At 37.4% G+C, this 23,408-nt stretch overlaps 1 protein-coding gene across 6 annotated transcripts in view; it reads left to right on the top strand.

The window, feature by feature from the left end:
* The window catches only part of ARHGEF7 (Rho guanine nucleotide exchange factor 7), a 128,829-nt gene that overhangs the window by 88,808 nt on the left and 16,613 nt on the right, over nucleotides 1–23,408 (top strand). For 4 of the 6 annotated variants that reach the window (XM_064503906.1, XM_064503916.1, XM_026108959.2 and 1 more), the window contains 10 exons: nucleotides 5,405–5,543; nucleotides 6,423–6,482; nucleotides 7,645–7,791; nucleotides 9,014–9,100; nucleotides 11,228–11,306; nucleotides 12,511–12,650; nucleotides 13,320–13,544; nucleotides 15,675–15,768; nucleotides 16,662–16,730; nucleotides 20,820–20,909. In XM_064503906.1, the coding sequence (XP_064359976.1) occupies nucleotides 5,405–5,543; nucleotides 6,423–6,482; nucleotides 7,645–7,791; nucleotides 9,014–9,100; nucleotides 11,228–11,306; nucleotides 12,511–12,650; nucleotides 13,320–13,544; nucleotides 15,675–15,768; nucleotides 16,662–16,730; nucleotides 20,820–20,909 (1,130 nt within the window). The remainder of the gene's footprint in view (nucleotides 1–5,404; nucleotides 5,544–6,422; nucleotides 6,483–7,644; nucleotides 7,792–9,013; nucleotides 9,101–11,227; nucleotides 11,307–12,510; nucleotides 12,651–13,319; nucleotides 13,545–15,674; nucleotides 15,769–16,661; nucleotides 16,731–20,819; nucleotides 20,910–23,408) is intronic. The other 2 variants (XM_064503908.1, XM_064503909.1) reach the window with 1 other exon arrangement.

Below are 23,408 nucleotides of genomic sequence, written 5' to 3'. Positions count from 1 at the left end.
AGTTGTTCCAAGTAACCGGAGCGTGGCCTGGAGCTCAGCTCGAGTCAGAGAGCTCCTTGTGCCTCCCCCACGCGTGTGCGTCCCCAAGCCTGCGGGCGCGCAGGCTGATGTCATACGCTGAGCCCCAGTCCCCGAGCGAGGAGCTGGCCTGGGAAGTTTGGCGCTAGGAAAGGAAAAGCTGCGGTTCAGGGGCCACTGAGCCAAGCTTTGCCACGGCGCGCTCAAAATGCGGTGTCTTTGTGCTGTCCTCAGACCCCTCAGCAGTGATAGCTCGTGCTCCGTCTATTACAAACAGAGACCTACTTCAGAAGTGTAAGTTGCAGTCTTCAACATATATGCCTTACTTCCTGGATGTTTTTTTCCTCAGGTTTAAATGGTGCTCCCCCGCTTCTGTTATGGCAGGCACATCTGAAGTTGTTTTCTTCCCTTCCCGCGCCCCCCCCCCCCCCCCGCTGAACTGCAGCTTTTGAGGCAGCCCTGCAGGTGCACTAAGAGAGAGTTGAGCGTGTTAATAAGGTCTAAGGACACTTTTCATAGAGACTTGTAAAATAATCTCTTGTTGAGTTAACTTTAGTTTGGAGGGAAGGGAGAACTCGAGCTAGAAATTTTGGGATAAATGAAGCAGAGCCCTTTTGTATGCTTTTTTTTTTTTTGAATTTTACTCTGTAAAATAACTCAAGCAGAGCAGTGAATTGAAATAACCTTTGCTGCTTCCTTCTGAAGAAGCTACTTATGATAGGCAGTTGTGACTAAGTTGATAATTAAACTGTTAAATAGATTTTTTTTTTCTTGTTCAGCTAAATAATACCTTTTTTGTGTACTTAGCTGTGGGCCAGAATTTTACTTAGCAAATAGTAGGAGAGTGCAGCACTTACAAGCATCAATAGAAATTTTGACCTGAAAGAGCTATTGTCTTTGTTAAAACAGCTGTGCTCTTAAGCTAACAACACTGGTTTTTAAGCTACTGTTAAATAAAAGCCAGTTGTGAACTGTTGTTATATTCCAAACTGTTTACCCCCCCCCCCCATTTTACTGAAAGTAAACCTTTCTGTTTTGTTGCAATCTTGTATTTGTGTGTTGTGAATAGATGAAGGACATTTACTTTTAGATCTGAGTTAAAGGTATGTCCTTTTCAACAAGGTTATTTTATAGTCATGAAGCTGCAGAGGTAGCAGATTATTTAGCAGACTGGTAACAGAGTCTGCACAGTTAAACCACTCAATTTTTGGTCCTGTTGTATTGAAAGAATACATATGCACATATACATGTACACACGCACCCACACAAATTCTGGAGTTTGAATAAGCTAGCGTGTCAAAACTTGTAAGAGCAATGTATAGAAGTGTATGAAAGAAAACATTGTCCTCTCAGGAATGTTGAGAGGAAAATTGTGTAATTCAGTTTTAATTACACCTATTAACACTGCTCTGTTTAAAAGGCTTCCTGATGATGCCATTGTTGAACATGTTTTTCAGGACATTGCATATATTTCCAGTGAGCTGAGGTTTGAACTTGCTCTGTAAGTTCTTATGCTGTGATTAAGTAAAAATGATGTGATAAACAACAAGGTTTCTTTTGTTGAAGAGCAGTGAATAGCTTGGAAACAGCTGTAACAAATGCAGAACTATAGTGTGTGTTTTGTTAAAGAAAGGAATTGGAAAAAAGTGGACACTGAAAATAAGTTAGTATTGGGTTTTTATTTCAGGCTTCAAAGTAGACTACAGTGGGCTTTTTCCTGTTTTCTGCCAAATCTGTTTTATGATGCCAAAGCTAAGAATAAATGGAACAGTGATATGAAAATTAGAAATGTGAATGTGGGTGGAATGGGTTTGGTAACCACAATGATTGTGGCAACCACTGTAGAGGCATTAAATTAAAAAAAAAAAAAAAAAGCATTATGTTAGTGGGTAGCTCAGCAAATACCATTTCTATAAAGCATTTGTATGCACACAGCAGCATGGAGAAGGCTAAAGTAATTAGGAATGAGGATTTTTTTAATCTTTGCAATCTAAGAGCAAAAGTTAGCATTGTTCAGAACAGTGTTAAATTGAATGGCCTGTGGTGTTCATGATCAGAATGTATTGTACGACATACACATGGTATGTTGGGGAGAAAAGAAAAGCAACATAGAGGTGTGTATAGACAGTGCTGCCTGAAGTGGGGAAGAACAACAGGTAATGTGAAAGGAAGCAATTTAAAAAACGAGACAGCAAGGGCTGTGTATATGAATGAAGCAAACAAAAGGCAAAGGATGGGTCTAAATGTTTGCTTCCTGTTAGTTCTCATGGCAAATGCCTATCACTCAAAGAAAGGAGGAAAAAAAAGTTTTTGATAAAGATGCTTATCAAGTACCATATATGCTCTCACTTCATATTGCTGGCCTGGGTATGGGGTGCATGCAGGTAGAATTAATGATAAAAACAAACGGAAGTAATGGCATAGAAGACCAATGTTATATAACTAGTGAACTGAAATTTAAAACCACTGAGTTCCTGGAGACAGGCAGGCTTTCACAGGTAAGCTTTGGTAAAGCTTCCTGTAGAAATTGAGCACTGTCCTCTCATCTGTCCACCTCTTTCCCCTGCTGGAGCCAAGTGCCCCCCCTACAGCCGAGTTAGTGGGAGAGGATGTGCGAGCACACCGCAGCCATTGCGCCTAAGGTTCCAGTGAATTAGTCGAAATCCTCCATGAACAAGTAGCCAGTAATACTGTAAACCAATATAAATATGAGTCCAAATCCTTTGTCTTGTTTAGGGTGCCACCAGAATCGGTTATGAAGTTCTGAAATAGGTGTGCGGGGTTTTTTGTTTGTTTCTTGTTTTTTGTTTTTTATGCTGAGTAAGAAATGTGCCTGAGAAGGCATAAGATAAAGTAGATCTTGAGCATCAGGATATTCAGAGTTGGGCAGCCTTATTTCTTAAATCTAAATTTAAACCAAAAAAGCATTCAGGTTTTTGTGTTACATTGTCATAACTTTCCATGCAACTTAAGGTAAGAGGTCTTCCATGAGTTTTAGTTAATTTTGACTAAAACCTGATCTTGCCTTGAGCTGATTTTAGGAAAGCTTGGAGTTGCTGATACATGTCACTTGGGAAGGGGATTTGGAAAGTCTGCACTGTGGAGCTGTGGGCTTTCTGAAGTGTGCTGAACTGTTTTCCTTGGATCTTTAAAACGAGAGCAGCTGTTGGAGAACTCTCATCTGCTTTCTCAGCTTTGCAGTTCAGAACAGCAGAAATGGTACAAACAGATGCACTGAGAAGTGCCTGGTCTGGTTAGATTGGATATGACGTGCTCTAAAAGAGGTTGCATAAAGTTATGCTGTGCCTGGCAATTCAGAAACAGTATTGCAAGTATTTGAACAAAGCAGTTAAAGTAAATACAAGATGACTAATCTGAAGACTGTAAAAGCTGCAATAACTGCATGGGAAAGTACATTGTTCTGTGAGTTTAGGGAAGCTTTAAATTTTTAACAGCCAGGAGGAGAGAGCTGGGTGGATGTTGCGTAAGATACTTGGTTTGTAGTCTTGTTTTGTTCTTTTCATCCATTTGGATAGACGACACTGATCAACTGCTAGTTGTTAGCTGTTAGTTCTGGAATGAGCGGCAGGGCTGGGGAGGCAGGGAGGTCTGTTTTGTCTTTAATGTTTCTATATAGCCTGCCTCACTACAGTATTTGAGCATATATATTGGTTTATAATGGCAGTGTCTTATCGATGTTTTTTTTCCTATAGGAATTGATGAGATCACAGTTTGCTTTCACTTCTGAATGAATACACCCTCCCCTAAACTTGGAGATATTTACCCTTCCAAGTTTGTTATCTAGGCATAAATAAAAAGGAGGTTTCTGTAGTGACATTTCTTTATATCGGAGTAATAGGTTTATTTGTTAATGTGGCCATAACATATAAGTGTTCTTTCTCTGTTGCTGTTTGATGTTTAACTCTGGTGTTTTTAAAAATATTGAGTCTGGTAGCTGGCTAAGACTTCTTTTGAAAGATGAAGTTATGCTAATAACTAGAGGGGAAAAATGTGTTAAGTAGTAATTCTAACCTGTGAGGACCTACTGGTGCTAATCAGTTGGAAGTAAGGACTTTCTGAACATGTTAGCGTAGAATTTAGATGAGTGTCATGAGAGTAGCTTTCTTCTGAGAACTACTGAATTTACTATGAAAAAGGGCTCACAAAACATGAGCAATGCCATGTGCAGATGTCTAGAATTGCGCAGCTTGAATGCAAAAAGATCTTATCTTTTTTTAATAAGTGGCCTTTTGAATTTCCTTTATTTAGATTTTTGTCTTCAGAATCTCACGTTCTTCTGGAATAGGAGTTTTCTGAGGTTTGCAGATAAGCCCAAGTGCTGCTGTCCCTTCCTTTCCCCAAGAAAAGCGCTAATTTTGTTCCTGGTCATATAAGCTCTTGAAAATCCTGTCTTTAACCTGTATGTTAGTTTTCTGAAATTTTTGCTTTATTAGGAAGCTAAAAATGTAGATACTGTAAGTTTTCTTTGATAGTAAAGTGTGCTTTAATTCCCATGGTGCTCTGCTGCCTTTTCAGTTGTGTTAATGTAACAAATCGAGGGGCCATGCTGTAGCACAGATCTCTGAAATGATCCAACTTCAAAAAACCCTCTGGGTAGAGGAAATAGCAGTTCATGGTATCTGGAGTATGTGAACTTCTTAAGCCATCTTTGCTGTCAAAACAAGTGTGTTGGGTAACTTTACCCTCAGTGAAGCCATAACTCATATATGAGGATGGACTGCATATTAATTATTTTTTGCTATGGTCTACCATTTGTGTGGCTGTTGGTTCACTGGCCACATTGCAATAAAACCTGTATGTGTGATATGAGGTTATCGAATACATACGTGTGGGGGGGAAAAAGTTCTAAAACATTTCTTGCCTTTCACATTAGTGCCTGAAATAGCAATATCTGGTAACCTGTTGTACTTGACACATGATTAAACATGGAGCCATTGACTATTTTATGCTTGGGCGTTACCTATGTGAATTCCCCTTAGGGTCAGATGTCATTTTACTAGAATAAAAAGCTGAGTAATAAAATGCAGTGCAAATGACTTTACTTTGTAATCTTTGATTGCATGGGGTAGCATTTAGGAGCTGTCTCTGAGCATCTGTTGCCTAAAATGATGGGTTTGATGCCATGTCTATTGCTCCCATTGGATTAATGATGGAACCCAAATCTGCAGATGTCTTTCTTCCTTTTATGTAACGCAGAACTGGACGTCAGTGTTTATATTAAAAAGTAATTGAAGTACACCTTCTTTGACCTCTTATTTTCTTGGCAATATTCATTGCAGATGAAAGACTAGAGTAAAAAATTTGATATAATATTAATTGTCTTGGCAATTTGGTCTTAATTTGTATAAATATTTTGTGTGCACAGTGAGGAGCTAGGAGAATTCATGGAGATGAAAGGTGCCAACAGCCCTGGGATCCTTGTATTGACCACAGGCCTCAGCAAACCTTTTATGCGTCTGGATAAATACCCCACGTTACTCAAAGAACTTGAAAGGCACATGGAGGTATATCTTATCAGCATTTATGTTCCAGCTTAATGATGATTTGACAACAATTATTTTAAAGGTACATGTCAAACATGATGGGACCCAAAATAAAATTTGTTTGCTCTTCCTTCAGCCTTCTAAAAAATGGGCTTCACTAGTTTAAAACTTAGTGCAGTAAAACTTCCACCAAAAGCTAAATATTTACAGTAAAACTAGCCAGAGAGGCTCACTTTCACTCCTAGGTCAGTCTTGCCTGGTCATTGGTTGACTTGATGTTGAATGTGTCTCCTGCACACTACTTGAGGCTACTTTATCCTGTAGAAGGAATTCTGCTTCTCATCTTAACAATTCAACCTGTTGGACACATCACCAAGATAGTCCCCTTGACTTATACTGAACACTGTCCAAAGATGATCATTGTAATGTGGGAAGGTGTTTGAGGAACTGCTTCGGCATTTGCATTTTATAGGTTGGATTTTTGGGGTGTGATGGAGGGAGAGAAACAAAAAGCATATGGGTCTTTGTCTTGTCACACATTTTAATTTCAGTCTATCAGTGACAGCATGCCATCTTAATCTGGAAGGAATACAGGTTGTGACAAAGACAGCTAACATAAAAAATTGGAAAGCAGTCTTTGGTCTACTAGGTCTTGCAAAATTTGCTTGGCTCTCTTTTAAGCATAAGTAGAAATGTTGTAAGTGATTCTTAATTTTTACTGCAAGCAAGACTACCAGAATTTGATATAAAAATAAGAAGGCTGTGAAAAGAGAGCAAATAGGTCTAAAAACTTTTTTTTATTTTACAAGATTGTTTGTTTACAGTTAAGCCTCTACAAAGAGTTTCATTACTTTTACTAGAACTAAAAGTACTATTGTATCTTTTTCCCTTTGTTTTTAGGATTATCATCCGGATCGGACAGATATACAGAAATCCATGACTGCCTTCAAAAATCTTTCTGTAAGAGTGATGAAAAATAGATATATATTTTAAGGAGAATGTTTTCTAATTTCACCTCCCTTTAGTTGTTTAAAAAAAGAAAAGCTCTTCATATATCTTTTGTGTAAGAAATTTTCATGTAGGAGAATTTTGAAAGCCTGGAAATTGATGCTCTGTGTGTGGACAGAGCTAAGGATGGCAATTTGTTGGGGACCTGTAGCAAATAGACTGTCAACATAACAGAGCTACACATGCATTCCTCGCCTGTCAGTCTGCCCTCTTGCTCATGCTTCATCTCCACTTTATATTAGTGCTAGCATAACTAGTGGCTTGGGGAAGGGCTTCTTTACAACACTTAGAGTATATTTTCTGATTTTTCCTTCTAGAGAAATGGTGTTGTTGTTGCGATGTAGGAGGAAAGGGAAAGTGCTGATAAAACTTAAAGATGTGGAATTCTTAGTGATAATCAGGAGGGACAAGTCTGATTTGAGCGGATGAGCTGTCTGCTGAGAGATGCAACTAGCTTATGTTTTAACACAATCTCTATTACAAAATACTTAGTTTTAAGAAGTGAGGGGTGGTAGCCGTGTGGGGGGGGGGTTTGTTTGTTTGTTTGTTTGGGTTTTTTTAGCGCAAATTTGCTGTTATCTGTGTTCCAAAGAAGGTTAGGGATCCCATTCTGTTGGGTGGCCTACAAATAGGAGGAAGCAGTTCTTGTTCTGAAGAATTCAAATGAATTAAGTGGGAGTATAGCTAGTAAATAGGTTATAAAAACAGGTGCATGAGGTCATACACATAGTTTGCACAGTTGACACAACTCTTCTTACTACGGAAAGATACTTTATGTATGGTCATGGATATACATGACAGCTGTATTACTGTTTTGTGCTTAGTCATACACTGTTGGCTTAAAATTCATAGGAAAAAGAAATTTGAGAAACATGGCTTTGACTGTGGAGTAGTTGAGGTCAGTATATTGAAAGGAAAAGTCCTAATATTGAAATTAACAAAACTGATTTTATAAGAAATACTGCTAAAAATCATCTGAATGAAATGCTTTAGATTAGATACTCTTTTGTGTACTACAAGCACAACAGTAAATACAACTGTAGTGCTATTTATACCCTTAACCTACGATAAATTAGTTGAATTGATAGACATGATATTTTTCCCTATGTACTAGGCACAATGTCAAGAAGTACGGAAACGGAAAGAACTTGAACTGCAAATACTGACAGAAGCTATCCGTTGTTGGGAGGGAGAGGACATTAAAACTCTTGGCAGTGTAATTTACATGTCCCAGGTCATGATTCAGTGTGCTGGAAGTGAGGTAATGTAGTTTCAATCTTCGTTGTCAGTCTTTCTTTCCCTTTTGCAAATAAATTATTAATAATCATCGTGTAGCAGAAGTAAACAGAATGCCTCAGAGACACTAAACGCTACAGTCTTTCTGTACTGATTTAAGGCTTTTGTCATGAAAAATCTTTCCTCAAAGGTAGATGGTCTCAGCTGTAAAATTGACTGAAGCATAGCCAGATATAGCAGTTAGAAACATGTAAAGATGATTTTAAGGGACTGTTTCCAAAAATACATGATACATAAAGAGGATCTTCCATGCATAGTTCTGTTACAGAATCATTTGGCAAAGCAATTACTGCGTGTTTAAACAACGAAAACTTTCAAATGTCATGCTGTATGGTGTCTGAGGCCCACTCCTCCCTCATGGTTTTGGCCACTTCACACAGTTTTAAAATACATATTTTAAAATACAAGCTTGAGAACCAAGTGGTTTTGGAGAATTAGGATAAGAGGAAACATATGCATTTTGGAGGCTACCAGTTGATTATAGACCTATTTTACAGTGCCTGAAAATCTCTGCTATTTAATTAGGAAACTTACCAGTGGTCTATTCACTAGCTAGTAGAGAAGCATCTAATTCACAGCAGACATTGCCACAGCTGGCATTGAAAGGAAAACTGGCAGACTCCGCAGAAAGACCAGAAGACTGGTCGCAGGGTGCTGTGAATGTCCGTAACCAGAATCAAGAATGGAGTATCTTCATTGTAAATATAAGCATTATTGCTTTTCTTTTATATTCCTTTTCCACTTCAGAATAATGGTAATATCCCACTTCATATAAAAATCTGATCTTTCCAATTTGAAACATCAAGGCCTTGACATTCTTAAGTGTGTCCATCTAAATTGTATTAAGAAATATATCAAATATATAATTTTGGTTTTGCTGAAATCAGTGAAACACTTGTTATCGAATGAAACACAGACAAGACTTCACCCAGAATGTAAAATTTCTTTAGGCTGTACTCTCTGAGGAGTAGTATAGGCATGTGTTGCTCACACTTTTCAAGTAGAAAATGAAATAATTCTTGCTCTTTCTTTTTATTATTTTTATGTAGTGTTAATTTTGCCAATGGCAAACATTTGTGGAGTAACTATGGAATTATAACACTGGAGATGGTTTTAATTTAAAACAAAAAAAGAGGGGGGGGCTTGTGATGTTGTATTTACCCCCATCTTTTTTTTTCTTTAATAAGGAAAAAAATGAAAGATACCTTCTTCTCTTCCCTAACATTTTGCTAATGTTGTCTGCCAGCCCGAGAATGAGTGGGTTCATCTATCAGGTAAAGTAATATTTGTATGTATGTGTATAAATGTGTTGGGGGTGGTGTTTTTTCTCCAAATGGTGATTCATAGAAAACTTGAAAAGGATTATTAAACTTCTGCATGTACAAAGAAAGAGAGAAGGTGATTTCTACAATAAGAACTAGTGATCTGGTTTATATAAATACTGGGCTAGAAGGTGAAGCCTGGGTTCAGTTTTTGCAGCTGGTGCACTGAGTGACTATGAACAAGTTATTTAACCTCTGTACTTGTTAGTACTAGTTCATGAAAGGAAATATCAGTAGCTTTTTAGATCTATTTAGGGAAGTGACATTGTTAGTACTCTTCTGGCTGCTGCGTGAGTCTTACCAAAATTGCGCAGCGCTCTTAAGCTTGCATTGGTGTGAGTTAGGCTGTCCTACCATCTAGTCCTGTAGGTGTATCTACATTAGTGTGTTATTTTTGAATCAGGAGAGCATTTTTGAAATTAGTCTTCTAGTTGTCCCTCTTTACTGTTCTTTGGGTCACGCTGTGGAAGTAGTCTCAGAGCTCAGAACTGGATTTTCTTTGAATGAAGCTGAACTGGAAGATGTGGACCTGATCTGCTCCAAGTTACTGATTGGCACTCAGTCTGTGGCACCAGCCTAGAGTTAGCCCAGTATAAAAGCACTTGAAATGCACATACAATCTGGACCCTAGCACCAGATGTTTCACTTTACAAATCCACTACTTATTGCTGCTAGAGACACTCTTTGAGCTTTCTAAGAGCTGAACTTGAAGCAAATGCACAGTCCTCGACCTTTTGAAGTCTTTATAAATGTTCCTCAGCAAGTATTGCTCTATGGCTTTCAGACATCACAGTCAAACATCAAAAGCAAAGAAAAAGCTGAAACAAAAGTTCTTGAAGGAGCACAAGATTTCACCAGCTATAAGTACTTCTGTAAACCATAAGTACTTCTGTAAACCATGTTCTTGAACAGTTTGTTTTTTTTGTAAGTTTTCCTCTGTTGAAAGCAAAACTGTTGATTTCATTATAAGTTCTCAATTGATTTTCCCAGCACTGAGAACTTCTCAAATTCTAATGACTGCATTTTCACAGCAAGGCAAAATTATTTCATCATATTATTTCATTGTTATGTCTTTGAGGCAGTGGCTAAGAGCTATGTATAGTTTGCATATTGGGTGCATTCCGGATTTGTTCTGGGTTCCTTGTCTCAGACCTGGGATATGGACAGAAGATGATGCAACTCCTTCAGCCTTTCCCAGAGAAACTGTGCCATTGAAGGCAGTATGTTTACACACCTCTGTCCCTGGTTGGTGTGTGTCTACTTGCAGGGACCACTTTTGTCAGTATGTGCTGAACAGTGTTTTTGTACAGGAGAATAAAAGATCCATCTTAAAGAACTTTAATAGAAGTTGCATTTTTGGTAAAGCCTTTCATTCTGACAGTATTCAGTGTTCATCTCTTCTTCAGTGTTTCTAGAGGAGTAACATGTTACCCTAAATTTACTTTTTTTTCCAGCTTTACTGGGTTTAAAATGAGAGAAGGTTATCTTCTGCAAAGTTAATATGTTCTTCTGAAACTTTACAGACTTCTTTGAAGGTGTAAACTGCTTTTGTTTTCTTTCTCCCAAAATTTCTGTGAGTGAATTTAGCAGTGGGGATGTTAGACCTAAATCTTCACTTTAAAAAAGGCATTTATCTACTGAAATCTTCCTCTATAAACATACTTTTACCACAGGTCTTGTTTTAAGAGCTAACCAGGCAGTTCATAAACAAATGTGTTTGAAGATCAGTCACTATTAGAGGGAGTACACACCCTCTAAGTGTGTAACATGGATGCATGTCCCTGAGGGTCTTAACTCCAGGAAGCTGAGGCTATAATGAATGACTGCTGATGTGTTTCTATGGATTTGTAGCCTGTTCAGATTTCAGGTTGACTCCTTAGTCATAGATGTCATCTGCAAAAGTTGAGCATATGAAAACTTCTATTATAAGCTGTGTGGATTTTTAAATATTTTATACTCATCAGTATACTTGCATTTGCTGAATTACTCTATGTGCCTTTGTTCAGAGCTTTAAATGTTTATATCCTGGTAACGTGTTAGTATGTTTTGGATTTAACTTCAATGTTACTGCTTTTATAGGGGAAACTACCAATGACAGGAATGACAATCACAAAGCTAGAAGACAGTGAAAATCATAAAAATGCATTTGAAATATCAGGTAATGGCCACAGATATTTTTATTTACTCCAGTGTATGCTCTTTCAAATATCAGACTATGCAAACTTTGTAAGGCAGGTACCCAGAGCTTCACTTGAAAGTTGTTTTACCACCTGTTTTTAGCAGTTAGCAGGCTAATTCATCTTTCCATGGGATTCATCCTCAAATTTCTGTATTTTAATGGATGGAGGGAGTAGCATTGAAGGATATCCTATATAGTCAACCAGTTCAGACTATGCTATGGAAAGATGGGAATTCCAGAGGCTCTGAAAGAGCTTTTATCAAGAGCTTTCTTCTAGAAATGGTCGGTCTGCTCCCTGAGACATCAATGTGTCTGATCATGATTGCAGTTGCACTTGCTTTGGGAATTTTCTGTCTGTTAGGTACTTTGTTTCAGCATGTACTTTAATTCCATGGTGGGTTTAAAGACCTGCAGACCCATTACTGAAGTCAGAATCTTGGGAAGATAAACTGCAGAGCAGGATCCACACTGTGAAGTCTTGTACCTTCTTTCAGTTCCTGGATCACTTCTGTCTTCAGGCAGGTTTGTTAGGGTAACTTTGACTCTCTCAAGTGGCAGGCAGTGTCACACATCTGTACTGTGATATGGAAGGAAACAGCTGTTGATGGTGCTTGTTTTCTGAAATAATAGCTATGAAGCTGACCTCAGATAACTCCACTGTATACTCATCACATACCTTAACTGCAGCAATTAAAGTTGCTTTCTCAAGTGCCTTTCACCTCAGTTTAATATTAGGTGCAGACTGAGATTATGGCTTTTTCTGAGGGAACATCAGCGAAATGCACTTTTCCAGTATTGCAGCTGACAGGCTGAAGAAGAACATGTTAGGCTATGTACTGGCTTTTTTGAGGGGTTGTAGAAGCAATAAGGCTACTATTGTCCTCCTGGAGCTTAGGACGAGCCTGTCTCCTACATCTATTTACCATAAAGATTATTTTTTCATTATTAAAGGGAGGGGGGAAAAAAAAGGTAGAATTCGTAGGCTTGGCCCAGGAGCAAATGCATGGAGGAAGTATCATGACATGGAAAAATGAGATGCTGTGGTACTGAAAATACGGGTTAAAATCTTCACATAGTACTTAAGGGATTTAACATTTTAGGAAATGTATGTTTTTATAATCATGTCAGACTGACTACATCATTTTTCTGTGACTTCTGACATCTTACGTCTTCTCTCACCTAGGAAATATGATTGAAAGGATACTAGTGTCTTGTAACAACCAACAGGATTTGCATGAATGGGTGGACCACCTGCAGAAGCAAACCAAAGTCACAACTGTTGGGAATCCCACCATTAAACCTCACTCTGTGCCATCTCACACAGTAAGAAATATCTTATGGGCTAAAGTGAATGAGCAGTGTATAGTGTGTTAGGTTATCTGGCAAATATACTACTATGTAAAGCATTTCCTTTAGCTATTAGTAACAGTGATATGAATGTTTTTATGACCCCAGTTTGGATCATAGGATCATTCTGTTGTTAATTGTTTGAACTAAGAGTAAAATAATTATTTTTTAGTTTAATAGTTTAGCCTAGGAAAGGCACAAGAAAATTCTTTGTCGTTACTTTCTAATTTTTTGACTAATACACGTATCATTTTTAAGTGTCCTTAAAACAGTAGGTTTTAACTGATGATATACCTGACAGTCTGTGGAGAAGCAGTTTCATGTACCTTCTTTTGGGTTCTGAATTTGAGTTGTTCAGTCTGAATGGATCTAAATTTAGCTCCATCCTTAGTGGTGAGAGAAGTGGGAGCAAGGCCGCTTGTAGCTGTTCTTCCTTTAGTGTATGCTCTTTCTGTGGCAGACACTAAAAATTTCTTTAAGCTCCATTTTTCCAAATCATAATTCAGTGTTAGAGTTTCTGAAGGCCAGCTGTGATAAACATAAGTGCTAGACCAGCTGGTGGAGTTATTTGACTGCTCTTGGATATTTTATCTTCATTATAGTAATACACTTTCTTTCCCTTCTTGTAACCATTGTCTTTGACAGCTTCCCTCCCATCCGGTAACACCCTCCAGCAAGCATTCAGACAGCAAGCCAATACCACTGACTCCTGCTTACCACACTCTTCCACATCCATCCCATCATGGGACTCCACATACCGTGATAAACTGGGGACCTCTGGAACCTCCTAAAACTCCCAAGCCTTGGAGTCTGAGCTGTTTAAGGCCTGCACCTCCGTTACGGCCTTCAGCAGCTCTTTGTTATAAAGAGGTGAGATGCTGTAGCTGAGAAATATTCCTGTGCAGCAGGCCTACTGTGAGAAGTTTAACTCTTCTTTTCATACCATTGTTTTACCGTTTTGTGCATGTGTTCTATATAGAAGATGCTTCAACAGCTACTGCTGAAATGGACTAGTGATGCTAGTAATGGACTAGTGAATGGTGTTGATGATGATTATTTGAGGCAGGGATTTAGTCTTGCAGCTCAGATAAGAAGGCTTGATAGGAGAGGATTTTTCTGTTTCCCTTCCCCCTACTCCCCATTTTTTCTTCTTATTTCCATTCTTTGTCCAGTCAATGGGAAACCCCCCCCTTTTTTTTTCCTTCCTCTATTTTGTAAACGAATGATTCCATTCTTAAGTTGGTGATCTGGGCTTATTGTAAAGTAAGTTATTTGCTAAACATGTAAAAGCGTGTAGTATCAGAGATCATAAGGTGCTTGAAAGTGGTGGATCAAATTGTTCTAAAGAAGTGTGATGGTATAACTGACTCTTGGTCTTGGCTTCTCAGTATTTACCACTGCTACTAGGTGGCCTAGTAATAGCAACTAACAGTAGCCTATTAACAACAACAACAAAGTGGTTACTGTCAAAATCCATGTAACTTTTTTATATTCAGATGAAACTGGTGGTTAATGTCACCATTGACCAAAAAAAAAAAAGTTTAGAATTTGAGATGCTGTCATAGTTTTTAATTAGCATATGATATGAAACAGGAGTCAGTCTGTTCCAAGAGAAATACAAAATGTTGTCTTCACCCACAAAAGAGTAGCAATTTTAGGTTAATTTGGTGTTGCTGCTACTTTTTGCAGTCCTGTGAACATTAAGAAAACATTCAATTTATGTTGGAATTGTGTGTGCGTGTGTGTGTAAAGATTTTTTTTTTTTTTTTAATTTACACACACATGCACATGCGCACAGGAGAATATTGGCATGGTGATATGTTTTGTTTTGGTATCTTTCTGTGTCATGCATTCTCATGGTTCTAATTTAGCATGAAAAAACAGGGCCCAGAAAGAGGCATACAGATATGCCTGTGAATGTTTTATTATACAAGCATGAGATGTTGAGTGAGCAATGTTATTTTATAGGCATGTGCTTTGCAATTTCTTAAAAATTGACTATGAGGTGACGTCTTTCTTAAAATGGACTTCTTAAAAAAAGAAAAAGGGGGGGGAGGGGACGTAGTACAGCTTGGTTGTGTGTTTTCTTGATTTGTTTGTGGTGGGTTGTTTTTTTGTAAATCCTCTGCATGACAGGGAAAAAGCGATAGGTGGTCTCCGATTGGAAGGTTAATATTTAGGCTTATTTGCTATAAGAGGTTCTCTTGTTCAGCTGTAGTATGTGCTGCTCATCTCATCATTAGTTAAATTCCTTTCATGCCTTTGTGTATATGGCACTAAACTCTCAAATGTAGTAAAATTTCACTCATCTTTACAGTGTTTAGCGTATGATGATGTTCAAAACCTATCTTCATCCTCTTTCGTCTGTGTCCTGCTCATTCACCTTTTCACTTTCTTGTTCTGTACTTTTATAGAGGATGTCTTGTATCCTTAAGGTAAGGGGTAGACCAGTATATTCCTTTGTGTTCCTGTAAATTAGCATGACTCCTTTTTCAGCAGAAATGCTGTACTTGTTGCTGCATTTTTTTGCTGTAGGTCTGTTCTTACAAAGCTCTAAATACTTAAAAATTCTGCCTTTAAAGAAGATAGGTATACTATCTGCCAAGCTTCCTCGTTAGGTCCTTTTTTACCTGCTTCTAAATAGACAAGTCAAATGGGTTGTCCCTTCAAAAGTTAAGAAAAATACTGTGTTAATATATGCCTGCCTGTTTCCTTTGCTGTAGTTCCCAGACAGCCTGCATGCTTTTGCAGCAGCTTTTCTATGTATTTCTGTTAGTAGGATCAGAAAAAATATGTAACTTTGTATGTATATAGTTGGAGGAGGTATAGAGAGGAAATGAGCCAGTTCAGGCAAACCTGATGTGCCAAAAATATCAGTGAATTGAATTTTGGTGCTGTTAAAATATATTCAATTAGTAAATACTGTGTGCATCTTAAAAGTTAAACTTCTGAAATATTGTAAAAAAGCTTTACTCTCTTATTTTTATTCTCCTCTCACAGGATCTCAGTAAAAGCCCTAAAACCATGAAAAAGCTGCTTCCCAAACGCAAGCCGGAACGGAAGCCATCAGATGAAGAGTTTGCACTGAGAAAAAGTAAGAGAGACTGAACAAATGTCTGCATAGTACATAGGCTGAAATTAATGTCAGTTTAAACTCTGTGGAAGTTAGATGTGCAGTCAAAGCAAGTCATGTGGTCTCCTCTCTCCTGTCAGTGGGGAGAGGTAGGTATCTTCAGAGGGCAGTTTGTTTTATTCATCTTAGACACTTACCTGGATGGGATGAGTTGCTTTCTAGAGCCTTAACTATTGGCTACAGAATGCAGAAAAATGTCCAAGGTTTGATGAGAGACATCCCACTTTCTAATATTGGCCTACATGTGTAGATACTAAAAAAAAAAAAAAAAAAAAAGGGGGGGGTGGGGGGAGGGAAGGGCAGAAATCTTTGAGGAATACCTAGAGATTTATTTATTTATGTTTAGAATTTCTAATTTGCAATTTGTCAGCAGTTCTCCCAGTCTGTTGCTGTTTCTAATTAGCAGGGTAGCAAGTATAGCATTAGTCACCTTAGTATGTTGCGAAACTCTTGTTTAATTTCTACCATGTTAGATAATACTCTTCCTCCTGCAAGGAAGTAACTATTTTTGATATTATTGGTCTTGGTGGGACTCATATCCTCTGTTCGCAGATTGTCTGTATGTGAGCTAGTCATTTCAGGCGCTTTTGTAGTCAGTGGAGAGAAACAGGTGCTTCTATGGCTCAATTTTTAGCCAGAAGTAGACAACTCAATTAGGTCAGGTTCTGTATGCTTGTGAAGTGCCTTTTTCTATCTGCTTACTACAGAACGAAGCAAGATTGACTATAGAGCCATTTAAAGCTCACTGAGGTAAAACTATCTGTAACTACTGTAAACAGCAAGTTGGAAGTTAAAAAATACTATCCCGTTCTATAGAATATTTAATAGCTATGTTCTTGAATTGATTCTGGTAGGAGCTTCCACTGAGCTGGGTATTGGAAATCTGGGTATAGCTGCTGATTCGAAGACTAGTTGCTTCCAAGGTCAGTCTTTTAAGATCCAACAACCTGGTCTACTTTCCTAGAAATAAGGTCATTTGCTGGCATCTGCATCAGAAAAAGCTGCAGAGCTTTAGGCTGCCCGAAGTCTTTAAAAACATTAAGCCAAGAGAGATTGATGGAAGTATAGAAAACATATATATGGGTCCAAATCTGGATGTTGGGCAATTTGAGGTGGAGAGAGTGTTAACATTATCCAGCAAACACTGTTTATTTCATTGTTAGTTTTGCTCTAATTTTGCCTTGTAAGTCTCTGAGAGTGAATAATCCAAATACTTATGTCAGTAAAAGGTAGGGTCTTAATAACTTTTTTGACTGTACTTGTATCTGAAGGTCACAGTCTTTTACTGCAACTTTTGCCTCTACATGTCTGTCCTTTGCTCATGAGCCTCTTCAGATAGAGACTGTGCTTCTTGCGTGTTCAGAATGCATGAAGCATGTTATCATGAACATTGGCTCTGATCAGTTTATGCAGTGTTGGGGAGAGAAAGCTTTTCCTTGGGGCGCTGTTGCTTAACCTGAGGTGGAGATCCCTCCACTGTGCTGTGAATTTCATATGGCAAAGAGTTGAGGTAGTGAACAGAATGATCCTGTGTTCATGGATGTGCAGGTGGAAGTTCTAGTTCAGGATGTAGGCAGGTGAGCTATATTTTCATGATGCTTGTTACATGGCTGATGCTTAGGTAAGGATCTCATGGTCATAAAGGTTGAAAGACATGAACCTGTGTAGTAGGTCAGACAGCCTTTCAGAGCTCTCCTCTTTTTTCCTGTTTTCCTAATTGGCATGAGGAAGATGATCCCAAACTTAACTTTGAAACAGTATCAAATAGGTTGTCTATTGTCCTATACTGTAGTAGTCCATCCTAATAATCTCCTTACTACACAATATTTAGTAATTTAAGGCTGCCTTGTTGTGTTCTGTGTGCAGTATCTGTGCAGCCTTAAGTAATAATTACGTGGACTAGCTGTTGTTTGCTTGCTGAAATTAAACTAAAAGTATATTCAGAATCTAGAAACTAAAGTTCTGTTACTGCTACTTAAAAATGTCAGTGGGAGCTTAGACAGTAACAAGAGCTCCAATATTCAGTGTCATGTAGTTACTAATTGTCTATATGTGGATTTGGACAGTACCTGTAAATGAGTTATGGCACTCATTAACAGGGTGAATTTCAGAGTGGGTTGTTTTTTATCAGTGACAAAGTTTTACAAATATTTAAGAAGCCTCTTGCAGGCAGTGAATGTCATCTGGCTAGCACTTTATTTTGGTTACGAGTGATTCTTTTCATATTTTGAGAATGCATTTTAAAAAAAAAGGTGATTCTCTTCCGCATCCTCAAAAGATTCACTGTGGACTGAAAGAGTAAGAAGTTTCCTTATTTAAATTTAACCAGCCTCTTAAAAATCTTTATAGCCAAGGGAGGTAATGGTTCCCCATAATATGAAGGAAGATGTTTTTTCTAGTCTCGTCTCGCTCCTGACCATAGAAGACAGCATTTGGAGAAGTGGTGTTTTCATCAGTCTCCTGCATAATAGGTAAATATGACAGCAGCTTTGCCTGTAAAATGACAGTAGTATTCTCTTATGGGAAAAATGGCTGTGTCATTTTTACCTAAGAAAATTTTAGATCCATACTGATTTTTTTTTTAAACATCCTTTTGGAAAGTTGTGTATAACATCACAGGCCACTTTTCTTGATATGCTTTAAAATTTGCAATTAAGACTTCTAAAATACTTTAATTTTTAAGAAATAGAAAGCCTAAATACCACTCTGTGGTTAATAAACACCCCAGTGTTAAAGTATTTTTAATAACTGTTTCTCTCTAACTAGTTAGGCACACAAGTGATGGAACAATTTAAAATATGTTTACAAAAATTCATTTTGAGTATGTGATGTATCAGTTATAGGAGGATTTATGGAAGAATGAACTTTGTATTTTAATACTCATTTTTATTTCTACTTTTATGCAATTCAGGAAATTAGCTTGTAAATAACAGCCATATCATCTGAATGCAAGTAACATAACCAAAAAAATAGGAAAAAACCTTAACACTTTCAGAGTAACCACTAATCTGAGTTGCCAATTTAGTTCTATGTTACTAGAAATCCTTACAGTGTAGCTCTACCACTTCATTTCTATCCCTAATAATAGTAGCTGTAATGTTGAAAAATGCTATTGAATTTGTTTTGTTCTTACTAACAGGGATCTCTTTAGGAATAATGAAAGTACTGCAATACAGTTTCACGTCAAATATTGGAAGATGGGTGTTCAATAGTTGCAACATGTAGCTGACAGCTTTACAGGGCTTCTGCACTTGTACACTTTGGAGCAATTAAAGCATGGTTTAAGAGAGGAGATACGAGTTCTTTTTTGGCAGAAGGAAAATACATTGGCAACTACATTGTTTCTCTTCTGTTTAAATTAACACCTTTCAATATTTTGTATGTATGAAATGACTTTCCATGAAAGGGATTTTTTGTGACTTTAAGGTGAAGAATTTTATTTATCTGAAATACTTAAATGATTCTTGACATATGCCTTTTTTCTACTGTGTCAGTAATTAGAAGCCTTTGTTCTATGCTAGTGTTTTTTCAGTATTTTCCAATTTTTGGACCCGCAAAAATTTTCCACTGAGTAACTACTATGAGACTTCAAGCTCATTGGTAATAGTTTTGTTTTTTTGTTATATCTCTTATATTTTATTTTATCTCTGGATCCCCAGGAATTCATGGGGGATTCTGTTAATCAACGTTGTAACAGACAAACCTAAATAAGCATGGTATTTCATCTGAGTGCCCTTACAAAGTTGATTTCATAAATGAAATATTTGTCTTGGTTAATGTAATCATACCACAACAAAGAACAAACACAACAAAATCTGATTATTTTTGCTGCCTTGAAAGAGAAATAACCTGTGTTTTGAAGTATCAGAGTCTCTTAAACCAGAGGGAAAAATTATACCCGGTGAAGATAGTTTCTTCAACAGTCAGTTTGGCAGTCAGTGCTGACACGTTTTTGGAGATTTGGCTTTGCTGTGTTGGTAATAAATCGTTGAAAATAAAACTGGATGCTTTGGCTCCTAAAGTGTACTACTGTTGGTATTGGAGGCACTTTAGATTCATGCAACAGAAAATCTGCAAGACTAGTGTTTTCCTGAAGCTTTGGGGTGAGGAAAATGGAATAATGCTTTTGAAACAAAAAACCATCTTGTCCTATATAGAATCCTAGGTCCATCTAAATTAATGGTAAAAGATATCCTCTAGATTTCACTTTGACTGGAATTTCACTCTTTGCTCTAAATGAAAAATTCAACAGCATTCTTACTGAAGTTCTCTAAGGAATAGAATTGCAATGGAGCAGAATCTTTAGAAAAACTATGCCATGTGAAGCTTGACTAGTTAGGGGTTTTTGTTTTTCCCATAATGCTGTTTCCACTTTAAAGTTTGAGGAATTTAATCTACTCCAGTTGTGACAAAAATTCTTACATGGTAGTGGCATCTTTCCTGCAGCACACTGGACTGAAATTGTACAAATGCACATATTATAATGTTAAGTCTGATTTTCAATAGAACACCATTGAAAGTGGTAAATCTGATATATTTGGAAAACCACAAAGTTTTCAAGATTTATTTTCTGTGAGTTAGTATCTTGTTCCTTATTTCTTTGATGAAACTGAAATGAGGTGTGTACAATAAGTGGGGTATACAATTTTTCAGTTTAATGGCTGTTTTGTGTAGTATGACAGTAACCACGTTTCAAAACGTGTTCTTTGCTACTTCAAATGCTTGTAAAATTTCTTGAATGTGTGGGTAATTACTCTGAATTGTTTCTTTTCTTTTCCATTTTTTAAATTTTGTAATAGTATTTTGTCTTTTGAAACTTAATATTGGCCCTTTGCTCACCGAAAGTTGATTTAAAAGGAGAAGACAGAATTTTTAAGGGTTATTTTAGGCTGAACTTTGATCTTAAGTGTAATATGTAGCATTTAGCCTTAAATGGAAGTGACTTACAAAGGCATGTCTTAATTAAAAAAAAGTAACTGTGCTTAAAACTTTATTTTTCCCATTGGTTCTAGGTACAGCTGCTTTAGAAGAAGACGCACAAATTCTTAAAGTCATTGAAGCGTATTGCACAAGTGCCAAAACACGTCAAACACTAAATTCAAGTAAGTTAGAAAATACTTAAATAGCTAACTGAAACACAAATTAGGCTCTTTGCAAAAAAGAGAAGATTAGTGTTTGTGGTTCCTGGCCTTTGCAAATAGCAAGGTGGACCTGGAAGAAGTAATAATCTGTTTCTGGTTTCATATCAGTGTTGAATGTTTAAGTATTGGAAGCCAAGTTCCACTGTTAAAGACTATAATTCTGTCAGTGGAGGGGTTTTTTGTTTTTGTTTTTTTTAAAACACAAACCTATATGACTAGTCATGATTTAAAATTGCACAAAGCCTTCATCAGGGAACGAGAGGTGTCTGGACTGAATGTGACAGTTGCTCGGTATGTTTTTTGATAAACTTTGAGAAGCTGGTAAGTAGAGAGGAGAAATGAAGAGTAATTCATAACTTTGGAGGAGTATATATTTGTCGTCTTTGTTTCTGTTCAACAAAGACTTCTGTTATGGAAGAGTAACCTATACACACAAATATTTCTTTTCTTTTATTATCACTAGCTGTTTTTAGTATTAATGATAAATTTTATAATGTAATTTCAGGAGAAACTTTTCCCCTGGGTCTCTGTGTTGGTTAAAGCCATTTTTAGTTTCTCAGATCGATATCTAGCTTATTGAAAACCTGTAATATGCCTCTGGGGTCCTACTTCATTTAATCCGAAGCAAGTTTGCTATGTGGAGCTCCTCTGGCTTGTAAGTAAAACATTGCACAAAGCAGGGGAGTCTGCCAGCATGTGTTCCATTTACACAAGGAAGGAGAAAACGCTGTTGGGCTTGTTCAAATTTGCACAGTTTTGACATTGTTGAATATGGATTTAGTTCAGATATCCTTGGAACACAATATAATGATATTGAAGTACTTGGCTGGTTTTGCCTTTAGCAGGGATTAGAAGATTGGACATTATAACTTGTCCACAAAAACTGTTTAAATTTTGCTATATTAATCACTGTTATTGCTAGCCACAGAGTTCTGTGCCTGTTTTGCTTCCAAGCAAAAGCACTTTATGCTGACAGTTGGGAAGTCTCAAAATATGGCTGCAGACTTAGTTCATAGATTTTCCTAATATGTGTTCACTTACTGTTATCACCTTGAAAACCCCACTACTTTGTATTCATATGTGCTTTAAAATGGGAATACAGCCCCTTGTATGAAGGGATATATTGCATGGCTGTGACTTTTTTTTTTTCTTTTTTTTAAATGTTTAGATTTCAGAAACATTTGAGGTAACAGCCAAAACCTTCATTTTAATTTTTCTTCTTGACCTGTCTTGACAAACTATAGGTCTCCAAGGTGATAAAACTCAGTTTCGTAAATTGGCTAGTATTAGATCATTTTTGATTAATCGTAATTTTTTTTAACACTACAACCATTACTGTAGTGTGCTTAATTTAATAAAAGGAAATGAATACGTATTCAAAATTCCAAAGATACACTGTTGCTTCAAACAAAATTCAGTGAGATGTTTAAGTGTTGCAACTGTGCTCTGTTCATTATTTTCAAGGGTAATGTGACAAGAAATGGTTGGGGAAACATTTGCACTTGCACAATTTGCGTGTGTGCAGACATGTAATGGATTTCTTCTGCTTTTTTGCCTATTCTTCCTTTCTATGTATATTTAAGAAATATACATAGTGCAATAGACATCATTACGTACATCAGAAGTCAACAGCTTTTATTTGCAATTAACTGCAGCAAGGAACAATGATTTTATTGGTTAAGCGCACGGCTGCTTTCTTTGGGAAGAATAGTGTTGTCACCTAAGACTTCAAGTATCAGCAGATCCATTTGTAGGCTGCAATTGGAAGTGGAAAGAATAACTTTCATGCTGGGATTGCTTCTGTGGAAGCAGTAGTTGGTACAAAAGAATAGAACAAAAAAATTTCCGGACATCTATGGAAAAATGTCAGTTTTTTTACATTCCCCTTCCTTACCTCTGTTTTCATATTCTGCCTGTTTCTCACAGCACTGATTTGGCAAATCTACTAGCTGCATCTGAAGCTAAAGCCCAAGTCATGCTGCTTTTGGAAATGCCAATTCAGAACAGTTAGGGTGCAGCAGTGCAGACTGGAAGACAGCAGCATTAGAGGCAGTAGGGTGACTTTTTTCAGTGTTTGGGTGGGAAGAGCTCATGTTTAATTTGGGAAGACAGATGTGAATAAAAGAGAGGAGAGCTTCCCCTCCTTCTGCTTCTTGTAAACTCAGTGTATTTGTATGCATTTCCTCTCCAAATGAAGGCTTAAAATCTTTTGCAGTGTAGTGTGTATGGTAGCTCATAACGTGGCCACTTACACAGTCCTCCAATGTTGCCAGGCCTTCGGAGGGAGGAACAGGGATGAAAGTAGAAGAGAAAAAGTGTCCTTTGATACTTTTGTCCACTACCCTAGACATCTTGAAGTACTTAGTTGGGAAGACAGATTTAGATAGAGTCCTGTGGGAGGAGGTGAGTGTGGGCATAGAAGGGAGTCTGACTAGGTTGACTTTAGTCTCTTGGCCCTGT

The sequence above is a fragment of the Dromaius novaehollandiae genome, chromosome 1 (assembly GCF_036370855.1).
Source record: "Dromaius novaehollandiae isolate bDroNov1 chromosome 1, bDroNov1.hap1, whole genome shotgun sequence".
NCBI lineage: Eukaryota > Metazoa > Chordata > Aves > Casuariiformes > Dromaiidae > Dromaius > Dromaius novaehollandiae.
The sequence above is the reverse complement of the archived record's forward strand: the minus strand, read 5'-3'. Positions and strand labels throughout refer to the sequence as shown.